The sequence below is a fragment of the Monodon monoceros genome, unplaced genomic scaffold (assembly GCF_005190385.1).
Source record: "Monodon monoceros isolate NGI ecotype Baffin Bay Population unplaced genomic scaffold, NGI_Narwhal_1 Super_Scaffold_16, whole genome shotgun sequence".
In the NCBI taxonomy this organism is placed as follows: domain Eukaryota; kingdom Metazoa; phylum Chordata; class Mammalia; order Artiodactyla; family Monodontidae; genus Monodon; species Monodon monoceros.
In genome coordinates, this window is record NW_021703772.1 from 69727452 (window position 1) to 69740579 (window position 13128).

The 13128-nt window shown below is 32.5% G+C and overlaps 1 protein-coding gene across 16 annotated transcripts in view; it reads right to left on the bottom strand.

Annotated features, from left to right (window-relative positions):
• The window catches only part of SLC4A10 (solute carrier family 4 member 10), a 301395-nt gene that overhangs the window by 116930 nt on the left and 171337 nt on the right, over positions 1-13128 (bottom strand). For all 16 annotated transcript variants that reach the window (XM_029224937.1, XM_029224936.1, XM_029224932.1 and 13 more), the window contains one exon: positions 9710-9898. In XM_029224937.1, the coding sequence (XP_029080770.1) occupies positions 9710-9898 (189 nt within the window). Of the gene's footprint in view, positions 1-9709; positions 9899-13128 lie in introns of those variants that run through there.

Here is a 13128-nt window from a genome sequence, read left to right on the forward strand (position 1 = left end):
AATTCTCAGATTAAGACTCTATAACTAAATAGTTATTCTTTATGAAGAAAGAACATCTACAAAAAGATTTAAATCTAATCATGGGTTTGAAACATCAGTGATTTCTAAATTTTATCCAAAACTATTGGGATATATATGTATATGTATATGCATATGTGTATATATGACAAGATAGACAACTCTTATGATTTAAGCTCAGACGGAAGAATTTTAAATGTAATGTTGTTTTTTTTTGTTTGTTTGTTTTTGCGGTACGCAGGTCTCTCACTGTTGTGGCCTCTCCCGTTGCGGAGCACAGGCTCGGGACGCGCAGGCTCAGCAGCCATGGCTCACAGGCCCAGCCGCTCCGCGGCACGTGGGATCTTCCTGGACCGGGGCACGAACCCGTGTCCCCTGCATCGGCAGGCGGACTCTCAACCACTGCGCCACCAGGGAAGCCCAAATGTAATGTTGTTTTTTAAAGGGCGAATATTTATGTGAAACGTACATAGCATATTTATAGCTTCTACTGCATCTGAAGAAACAAACCAAAGAGAAAAAATTCTTTGGCAACAACTTTTAGAGATTTCTATATGAGAGGTTTAGTTAGAAATACCTTTACCTCATATACTATGAATACTGTGAATATGATATTATGCTTCTCACTATTCAATTGTGTAAGCATACTGATATTGGTCTGCATGACAAGAGATCAATAAATTTGAATTGTATTTCTTTTCCATTAACACTAACCAGCAACTTAATTATTTTGTAGCCTTTTCCCCATTATAAGAAAGATTATGATATTAGTTAAGTGGACAGTACAGCTGAGAATGTGACAACAGCTAACCAAGGGTAATTACATTCCATTATTCACTAAATATGAAACAGTCTTTTCAATCACAACTTATATGAAATCTGTCCATATTTAGCAACTAACGATGCTTGCTTAATTTCACATGTATCTCTCTTTTCTCTAACCTCTCTCCAACCTCACTTGTTACTTTTACTGTGATACAAGTAATGACAACCCAGCTTTGAAGCCTTGACCATATTTTATAACCATAACTCAGTGACTCAAAAATACTGCTCTTATTCTCATTTGTCTTAGATGGGAATATTTACTCTTCTCTCTGCCTAGCTCTTCCCTCTACCTGCCTAAATCCCAACTTTATTCCAAGTTTACCTTTAGTTTCATCTTCTCCAATTACTGAATTTCTCTAAACTGCTAGTGTATATACAAATACCTCTTCTTTAAATTCTTTAAATTCTTTAAATTCTCTTGAAATCCACTTATTCTTTGTTAACTAGAATTTAAGTGTGACTTAAAACACTGATAATTTACTTTCAAATATTACTATAATTTGGCTTTTTGAACTCTTAAGCCTCTCAGGCAGGGGTCATTTATTAATAGGTACAATTTTTTTATGGTTTAAAATTGTTATATTGCCAGAGAGTAATGGGCTTAAGATTCTTCTAAAATTTAAATATTTCATTGCTTTCACTAAACAAAGTAAAGTCATACATTTGGTGAAGATTTTTCAAATGATTTTAAAAGCAAATTCACCTTAAACCATGTACACAAATTCTTTTTTTTGTTTTTTTTTAGGATATTCTGCTCTTTTGTGACCTATAGGGGAGATGTCTTACCCTAGACTATGAGAGGGAGTTCAGTTCAGTAGAATTGATCATTGACCCTACATGATACAGCACTTCTATAAATGACATAGATTTAGAACATAAAAATCTGAGAGTAATACAATCCTAAACAATTTCTAAAGTGACACATCTATCAATATAAAGTACAATTTTATAAGTATATAAAAGTTATAATTCTTTAACATCTTTATTGGAGTATAATTGCAACACAAATTCTGATTACAGTGAATTCCAAAAAAATATATTAACTTTAGAGAAGTGACAGGCTTAAGCTGCACCAGTTATTTTCATTCTCCCATTTCTAACTGCAGCGTGCAGCTATGACTGTGAACTGTTCATTAGCAGCCATTTAATATCATTCTCAAAATAATAACTGTAGTTTAAAAAAAAACCTTTTACATAATGCATTTGTGCTACTAACAGATGTCTTCAATCACCAGTTTCACATCATTTCTCCATATTTTCATGAGTTAGAACATTAGATATATTTAAACCTAAATTTACTGAATGTTCTGTAAAATTGAACAGTGACATTCAAGGCATGGCTAAATTAAATAAACATATATCTGCTTTCTTATAATAACTTATTTCATGTGATATAAAACTACATGGAAGAACAATTATCTAACTCAATCAGCAAACATACAAAAATAGTCAACCCAGTACAAACTCATCAACTTAGAAGAGATTTCAATGGATAGAAAATATGCTGTAACTTAAGATTTGAAGAAATTGGATAGCCTATGTTTTCACATATATACTTTAAAAGCAGAATATTTCATAAATTACCTTCAGCTCATGAGATACGTTTAAAACATTGGCACTTGTATTTCCTCTTGTAAGTATTAATATATTTGAGGTTTATTGTTCAATGCTATTCTTGTTCTGAAAATTTTACAAAATATTACCTCATAAAGTTGATAATCAGGAAGGGATTTGAAAAATATTTTCTATGACTATTTTAAGTGATATGGATAATGACCTAGTGGAGAGTATTTAAATAGCAGGAGACATACGAGATGACAGAAATTTCCCTGCTAGTTCTAGATTTTAGGTATGTGCATAGAATGTATGCTACTGCAGGAAAAAAGCGTAAAAACTACCAGCCTATGACATAGGAATATAAACCACAAGTTTGATATCTTTTTTATTTCAGAGATAATAGCTAAATATTAGTAAATACATTTAATCTCATCAAAGTTTAAAAAGTACTCCAAATCTTATTTCTCAATGTGTATGATAATTTGTTAAAATGAAACAACACATTAAATGTGTATACTTTCAAGGCAGTAACTGAAAACCTGAAAAATGCATAGGTATTATTATTTAAAAATTAAACTGAGAGGTTTGGTTTGGGTTATTTTGAATAACTTGAAGCCTTTAAACAAAGCTTAAAATTTTATTTGCTTCCTCTACCTACCTACCTACCTACCTACCTACCTATCCATCTAAAGCCTGCGCATGAATTATAGTCTAACTACTGGAAATTTCATAAATTAAATAATTTTTATAATTCTGTTATCAACTATAATCTTTTTCTGTCTAAACACTTAGATTTCTTTAGTTTAGTCCAGTTATCACTGCCTTTCAGAAGAAGGTGATGGGCTTAGATTTCAAAATGACTTTCATTAACTCAAATACTATTACATAAGAAGAATCAGTAAATTTAGGGTTTGAAAGGGCATCTCTTATTTTCTCATTGATATCTAAAACAATACTAGTTCACAGAAGACAATTTTCAGGTACAGGACTTTACATTCAGCCAGAAAGTGAATATGTGTCCTAAAAGGATAACAAAGAATTTGCTAGTATTTTCCCCCCTCCAAGACAAAATAGTATAAAGTTAGGATTTAGAATTCCCATATATGTGTGGAAGTTTTATGAATGCTATTTTTTATGATAATTTTTCTCATCAATATGCCACAATGCTTTTGAACATACATATTTTTGCCTATTTCTTTATATTACCTTCACTATGCCCACTCATCACTGTCCGTACTAATATATTCTATAAGTAAATGTCATCACAATTTTTAATCACATCTGTTAATATCTAAATAACTTTGAGAAATTAAGATGATTATCCAAAAAGAGACATTTATTAACTTAAAACTTTATTATATTCAGGGTAAATTATTCAAAAACTAATGAAAATTGGACACTATTATTATTAATTGAGACATGTTCATGACTATTTGAATGTAAACATTTGAGAAACCTAACATCATCCTTATATATTTACCATATTTTTTAATTTTTCCAACCTTTTAAACTCAAAGAGTTCACCATCTTAAATCCAAAATTCCAATATTTGTTATACATCTTATCAATTAAAGTGCATATTATATAGTATTCATATCAGCAACTGCTTGAGTTAATTTTCCTTTGAGTCATGAATTCATTTTTTCCTCTGGACCTCCATGTAGGGATCATATATAAGTTAGATAAAAAGTTATTATAGGCCATGTACTTTTCCAAGGCAAATCATAAAAGATTTGGGCAAGCACAGGAGAAAACTGAGAGTAATTCAAGCAACCTCTAACTAGAAAATGGAAGCTCTGCTTTTCCGCTTGTTACACAAAAACTTTTTCACCAAGTCCACTGCGAAACTGGCAGAGTCATTTTCCTCATCATAAAGTTAGGGGGAGAGCATGAGACTATGTCAGAATTACTGTTTTCCACTTTAAGTAGTGTCAGTATCATTAAAGCAACTCAGTATTGAAAGACAACCATAAATATGTTCTCAAAAAATGTATTAAAATTACATTAATTCAAGTCCTTACTTACAGTTTTCTTCCTTTTTAAATAAATTACATATATAAGTATTATAAAACAGCAGCTTTTAAATTTCTATTTAGCCAAATTCAAATCAATAGGAGAATAAGATACCACTGAAGCATGTCAGTATTTGCTACTGCTTAATCCGCTGAAAATCATGTGTAATAGAAGGAAACTGGGATGAAGACATGGAGGTACATTACTATTAACCTAGAGACCAAGCTGGTTTACACTACCTCAGAAACCTTCAACGCATTTAGAGTACCCAAAGGGTAGGAGATGAGGGAGGTACAGAGATGAGATGAGCCTGTTAGAGACAGACACAAGACAGAGCAAAATAAAGAAATATAAAAATGAATGACAAAGTTACGTACATGTGTAACAATACATTTATTCATGGGAATAGAAAACAAGAAGAAAGAAAGGCTAAATATTTAGAAAATGTTGATTAGGTCAGCTATACTTCAAAAACATGAAAGTATGCACACAATTAAAGTTGGAGAAAAACTGGTATGCCTGAAAATAATTAATGTAAGATAAGAAATAACAAATTTAAACACATCATACTAGAAATATTTTTGCTGTTAAGACTTAGTCTTGAGATTCCAAAACTCAGTAGCAACAATACAGTCTCTCAACAGACCCACCAGCTGTGTCAACAATGTCATCCTGATTTTTTTTTGGAACAATGGAAAACACCTTTATTATATAATGTTTAATTCTATCATCTACATGAGTTTTTAAATGTTTTCTTTCAAGTAATTCTAAGAATTATTATTTGAGCTTTCTTTTCTTCAAGATAAAACATTATAAGGAATACTTTTTAAACTCTTGATATCTTATTTATGAGACCACAGTATTTAAAAAATAAGACAGCATATAAATATCTAAACACACATAAAACATTGTACATCTGAAAATAAAAAAGTACCGCATTTGTAAAAAGACGCAATTATAAAGCCATAAAACTGATTTTCAAAAGCCATAAATAAAAATCATTCACAATACAGAAGTGTACATTACTTTAAGGGCTAAAATCTATGCAGGCCTAAAGAGTCAAGTCATCCCATCCTTCCAAATCTAAATGTTCTCCAGTAACCTGTAGTTATGAAAGTAAGTCAGAGACCTTCTGCTCTGTAACTCCTTTTAAGATCCTAAATAAAAGGGACAACTGGAAAGTACTCAGAATAGGTGAGAGAAAAGATATGTGAAGGAAAAGAAATAGAGTTAGAATTATTACTAAAGGAAACAGTGGAATGAAGACACCCTACACCTAAGGAAACTGAGTCTTAAGTTATTTTTTTAATGTAAAGGTTATCAAAAGTATAATAATATTTTAGAATAGACTTGTAAGCAAAAGTCTCAAATAAAATTGAATGTATGACCTAAATGATGAATACAAATACTGGTATATCTTGCTTTCTAGATCATTAAAAACAAAAGTCTTATTTTTATTTTAGAAAGTCCTTCTAGTTTCAAGAAATTATTCAAATATTCTTGATATATTTAAGTAGTTTCCACAACATCCTTTTCAGAGTTCTAATGTTAAAGAAGATATGATTTTTCTATTATTTTTTTGCTGTTGCTTTGCCAAATGTAGCTATCACTTTTTATTGAAACATCAGAATCAGGCACTTAATTCTCACAGTTTTGATGCTTAATGAAACGTGAAAGTTAAACACAGCATGGTGGCATTAAAAATGCCTGGTGAATCCATAGCATCCGGCATCTTAGCCCTTAAGAGAATGTGCAGTACACCAAGAAAAAAATTATACAAAGTAGTTAAGCTAGCGTATTTGGAGGAGTGATTGACAAATTATCACAAAGCACTAAAAATGTAATAAACAAAATAGTGCAGATGGAGGAGAGAAGCAAGAAAATCACTATCTTGTAAATCTAATCTATAAAATGGGAAAGAACCCCATTTGGTCTTCAGATTGAAATATCTGAATGTTTAACCCTTGGGACTACTACCAAGGTAGCATGTTCAAGGAACAGGTCAACTAAGGCAGTAGAAACTTTATTCTATATGACTCTTTTAGAGTTCTGTATATAAGCATCAGTTTGTTTTCTGAGGGAATTTCAATTGTTTCATTTCTAAAGTAAAAGGTATATTAAACAAGAGGGGGTTTATTTCCATCCCTATGCTTGGCAAGGAAAATGTTTTCTGTTTTCAAGTCTCTAGAAGATACTCACTCTATTTAATTCCTAATCTATAATCTTAATTTTTAAAACAGGTCAGTTTTTGCCTGATATACTCTACTGAAGAGTTTCTTTTTTTAATAATGGGAATATTATTTTTACCATTTTGGATGTATTGAAATCCTTCTGTATCTCTCTGTACTACTGCACAAAAAGATTAAATCTCTACTGACTATTTTGAAGCAGAATGTCAAATCTATATTTACAGCTATGAATTTTGATTTGTTTGTTTATCTAGAGTTTATCAGTTGTTAGAGTTCATAAGTAGATTGAGAACCTTAGTAATAAAGGTCTTTCACACTTCTTTTCACTTCTGGATAGGAGATTTATTTCTAAATTGGTGAAGTCTATTCACATTTTCAGCATTCTTAACACACATAATTATGCAAAGTGTTTGAGGAAGCAAAACAGAGTCACAAGGAGGTGTTATAAGCCTAGGTTTAGGAAACCACTTCTCCAACAATACTTAATTGGATATATGAATCTTATTAGAAATGTTTCCAAGTTTTTATTACCTTAATGTATGCCTCAAAAGGATCTGTATGTGTTCAGATAAAGGCTGGTTGTACAGATGGTGACAGAATCATTTCAGAACTACTCATATTCTAGTTTTCAGAAAAACTAAGCAATTGCCTGAATAAGACAAAAAGTAGGCTCTCAGAAAAACTCTGGGGACTTCCCTGGTAGCGCAGTGGTTAAGAATCTGTCTGCCAATGCAGGGGACACGGGTTCAAGCCCTGGTCCGGGAAGATCCCACATGCCGCGGAACAGCTAAGCCCCTGCACCACAACTACTGAGCCTGCGCTCTAGAGCCCGCAAGCCACAACTACTGAGCCTTCGTGCCACGACTACTGAGGCCCGCGTGCCTAGAGCCCATGCTCTGCAACAAGAGAAGCCACCGCAATGAGAAGCACGTGCACCGCAAGGAAGAGTAGCCCCCACTCATGGCAACTAGAGAAAGCCCGCGTGCAGCAACGAAGACCCAGTGCGGCCAAAAATAAATTAAATAAATAAATTAAAAAAAAAAAAAAGAAAACCTCTGTATGTATATGTATCTATATGTGGACTTTACGATTTAAAGCTATAATTCTGTCACCTCTTCTTATGTTTAATGAAAGTTTAGAGCTGTAACAAACAGTGTGTCCAGGTCTACATGACATTACAAAAAATAATTCATCCAGTGAATTCAGTACCCTCTTCCCTCCAAAAACATAATGCAATAAAATCATTTGATAGTAAACGTTATCCCCAGTGAAGTTTGAGATATACAGCTAGTTCACAACCCAAAATCCTTGCATCTTTGAATAAACACATAACATTCTCATAGACATGTATTTTATGGTCTGATTTCCAGTAAAGGTAAATGAAATAAAGGCAGAAGTTTATTTTTATAAAATGTGCTTGCATTCATAGAGATTTAGTTAATGAGAATATTTTAATAAGGTCTTTAGAATCACATAGACATAAGTCCATAGTCAAAATTCGTAAATATCTTAATCTGTTTTCTTAATATCATCATATCAAATACATGCTAGTGTTGTAAGCATAATAAAAGTACTATATTTATAATAAGTTTCAGAATATAAAAGCTTCATTTTATCATTTTCATATATAACATATTTTAAAGCAAATTGTGATTTAGAATATGAATATATTTTAAATATATGATGTAATTCAAAGCAAGTTATAAATCCTCAGAATATCCAGTGGGATCTACAAATACAAGTTGGTATATACCGTAAAGCACTCATAACACTTTTATTGAACTTAATATATGCACAACTACAGAGTCTTCAATATAACAACGATTTACACATTCAGTCATTGAAGGTTTTTAAAAAATATCAAATGAGTATTTCAAAAATTATTTAGAACTAGTTCTGTGTTCTGAGACAACAGTACATCTAACCATCATTATTGATTTATTAAAGTATTTATTCTACTTGTATATATTTGATTCAGTAGTATGAAAACTGGTAAAAATTCCCATTAAAGCAGAATCTGAAAAAAACCTCATTTTCATGCATTTGTATATAAAGCATCTCTGAAGCTTTTGAAAATAGGAGTGAAATTACATAAAGTCCATGCTGTCAATACATATGCTTAGTCTATTTGTGGAAATCAGAGTCTTTCTAGTAAAACATTTGAAATTACTTTTCATTAATTTGTATCTTTTAAAACTGGGAACTTTTATAGCTAGCGGAAGTATAACCAATTCATAGCATCCTTATGATAACTTCATTTTCCTTCACAAGACTGATGGAAAGGATGAATGATAAGAGATTTCTAAGCAATTTCCTTAATGTAAAAGATGAAGGGTCAAATGGATGCAAAGAGAGAACAAAATACAGAAGAAAGGATAAAAAACTAGAAACACTGTTTTTGCTTCATGATTGCCAAGAAGTAAGTCATGAATGACTGCTAGAAAACAATGGTTGTTTTCTATCAATTCCTATCAATGGTTGTTTACTATCAAATGATAATGGCTCATCTATGTTGGTGAGCCAAGGTGGTAAGTGCAGACGCCCCATGGACATTGATGGTGTAGTACTGCAAAGAGCGACGAGCCCATGAACTAGAAATCGGGCTTAATATAAGTAGAGACACAAGTAATGCACTAGCTGTTCTTTTCAACTGTAATCTAGAAAGGGATTTGTTGACCATGAGCAACATGAAGCCAATATCTTTTTTTCCACAATCACTAAATGTTGATCATTATTCATTTTAACTAAAAGACCTTACGTCAAAGCATTGCATTACATTCTCAAGCTATGAGACAAAGACTGGAGCCTTATTTGTGATGCAATTGACACTCAGTTTATGTTTGCCACATTTGAGTGTATAACTTCTTATTAGATAAAATTTCCCTTGCATTCTTTCATGAGCCTTTCAGGAAACTTTAAATCTTTGTTAATAAAATTTCTACAGTTTGATGCCTGATAATAAAACAATACATGAATATGAAAAGAAACAATTCTACCACAACAATCTGAATTTCAATAGATCATTTTCAAGTAAAACATATTTTAAAGGACTTTGATATTTCAGACAACTATAATAAACGATAAGAGTACAATAAAGAAATATTTACCATTTTTATCCATGGAATTTGGTTCTGATTGTTTCTTGCCAATATCAGCAAAGGAGCGAACAATGGGAATCCTATTGGTGAGTTTTTTCTGATTCTGGTGGTGATGCTGTTTCATCAGTGCCTCATGGACCCTGTGGCGTACATCATCATTGAGCTGACCTGAGCTCACTTGTTGATCAAGGACCATATCTGAAGAGTGAAGGCAGAAAGAAAATGAGCACAGCTTTCCTGTAATGTTCCAGTAGTGAACCACTGAGTCCAAATATGCACACCCTAGATAATATTATTCCTCTTAAAATAGGAATGAATTCCTTTAAAAAATCTCTAAGTATGGTCTTAGAAACAGAAGTTTGTCTTTCTTTGTAGAAATGCTACACAAGAAAGATTTGGGAAAATAAACCATTCATTTTTAAATATGTAATGATCTTAAGGAGTTTTATTTTTCAAACAGGAATAGTTGTATCGAGAACAAAGTGCTTTATGTTCTCCATTATTCACACTGACGAGAGGGAATAGTATCAGGAGTAATATAAATATGATTAGCATGTTTAAAATTAAAAAGTCTCATACATATATTTTAATATGGTTTTCCTCCCTTTTTCTAGTAGAGAATAATTTCCATGTTTCTTCCTTAGGTCCATCGGTTAAAATCTGATGCAAGGAGGCTTAGGCAACTACCTAGCTGGTTGCATTTGGAGAGTAAACAATTCTTTCACATTAATATAAAGTCAGTCCTCTCAAACCTTCCTTGATAATGTGTTTATATTTTAGAAAACCTTCTATACCCATAAAACAAAGAATAAAAGGTGAGATTTCAGAAGGCTATAACTAAGCAGATTGATATTTACCATATGTGTCAGAAATGCCTAGAAAATGAGTAGATGAGTTCTTGGTAATACAAAGATCACCTCAATAAACCTCAGTGTAATTAATCTGCTTTCATATGATCAAATATTAACTCTATTTGATTTTCTGAGGTGCTAATTCCTTATGTAAAGCAGATTACAATGCATTTTCTCCCGCTGCCCCACTGAGTACACTGAAGATTTGAAAATTAGCAGAATCATCCTTTCCAAATAATGTTTTCCTTCAGTGTGAAAAGGAAACGACTGGGGAAACAGACTTGGATCACTGTCCCACATTCCAGCTGTGTGGCCTTGTAAAGTTGAATAGTCGCAGTGTCCTTATTTCTAAGACAGAGGTAATAGCTATCTCATAACAGCATTGTTGCCAGGACATAAGGCACCTAATGCACTGATTGGAATATTGAGGCCCTCAGTAAATATTTCCCAGTACAAGATTTTCTTTGCGATTTCCTTTAAGTAGGTTATGGGCTCATGGTTTAAATTTTTTGCTGGTTTTAAATCATTTATCTGTATTTTATAATAGTGTATCAAGCAGAGGCAAAGTTGGATTTATCAATAACAGAAAACCCAAATCAAACTATCTAAAACAACAAATTTCACTGGCTTACCTAACAGAAAAATCAAAGTTAGGTTGGATTTAACTCCATTTCTCTGTGATTTTGTCAGCTTCCCCCTCCTCGAGGTGTGAGCTTTAACCTCAGGCTATTTTCTTTATGGTCATAAGGTGGGTGCCAGCAGCAACAAGGAGATACACATCTTTGTTCATATCAGAGATTCTTTGCCTTTTTGTGACTTTTTCTTAAAAGAAAAGTCCTTTTTCCCCTACCCAGGAAAAATTCTAAGCTCAACTGACATAGTCCTGTCCATGCTGAGCCAATCACTGACAAAGAAGATGGGATCCCCAGTTGGCTTAGACTAATCAAGAACTGCCCTTCACTGTGGAGTCATTTCTCTAAACCAGAGGTAGACAAACCTTTTGTGTAATGGGCCAGATAATAAATATTTTAGGCTTTGCAGGCCATACAATCTCTGCCACAACTACTCAACTCCATTTTTATAGCATGAAAGTAGCCATAGACAACATGTACACAAATTACCATAATTGTGTTTCAATAAAACTTTTTTATGGACACTAAAATTAGAATTTCACATAATTTTCATGTTGCAAAATATTGATTTTCTTTTTATTATTTTTCAGTCATATAAAATATAATAACCATTCTTAGCTCACATGCCTAACAAAATCAGGCAGTGGCCATATTTGCATATAGAGCATAATTTGCCAACTTTGTTCTATCACTTGGCTGTTTACAATGGAAAGAGGTAGAATGAATGTCTGGGAGTCAGCCATAATGTCCACTATAATTACCTCCAAAGTCTCTTCCAGTTCTGAAAATGTATGATAGTATAGAATATTTAAACTTATATCTCAGTTTTTTTGAGATCAGTAGTTATAAAACCCTTGGATTAATTTGAAATAAAGGAAATGATAAATTGTCCACATACATGACTTTACACTGCAACCTTGCTAAGATGGAAAAATGTATATAAAATATGTATTATATATTTCATGATAGGAGCTGTAAAGTAGATTATTCAGACACCAAAGGGGTACCATCATGCAGCAGTTTCATCTGTAAACCATGATATGTATCCCCAGTTCAATATTCTAATCAGAATAAAAATTAATCATGTAATAAAACATGCACATGGTTATAGTTTTCATTCTTATCAAAGCACATCTTTCCAGGCCTAAGCACTATGAAAAATAAGTCACTAGCTTCAAAGTTTTTCAGAGATAACGTCTTTATATAAAACAGTTACATAAGATAAATAGAAAAGAACACTCGTCTGCTCATTAGTTGCAGAAATACATAGCAAACTCCTCTAAGGTATAACATGACCAACCAATGTCTTAATGAACTGGAAAAGTTAATCAACTTGCTTAAGAATATAACTTATGCTAAGGTGAAATTTAAGTATCAAAGCAAGTGTGATTCACTAATCACTTACATTGTGCTCTTCACCACTATAATATATATTAGTATTAACCTTGAAAAGTAAGAAAGGATAATGGGCCATAATGGCTTTAGGCCCAGAGTCAAGACCAACAATCTCAGCAGGCTATGATGCCTAAATAATACAGTCCAGCCTGCCAAAGCTCAATGCCAGGATCTGGATGATAAGAGAAGAAGCAAGAAGAAAAGGGATAAATTGGTCACAGTCTTCTAGCACTAAACAGGCTCCAGAAAAACTAGCAGTATTTGTGTAGAAAAACCTCAGAAAGTGAAAAAATACTTTTCATCTTAATCAGGCAACTATTTTGTCATGATCAATCCATTTGACTATTGAATGAAAGCCTCTAGAGACCATGAGATTTTACAGACTCTATATAAATCTCTGCTTCTTTAAAGATGATCGTATAATTGCTTTGTCTTAAAAATCCATTGTCTTCAAAGATGCTGGGGGAGAAGTGGGCAATAGGGGGTTCTAAATTTTACAGTTTGGTTGACACTACTAACAGGAGTGTATGTAATAAAAATGTAAATTACC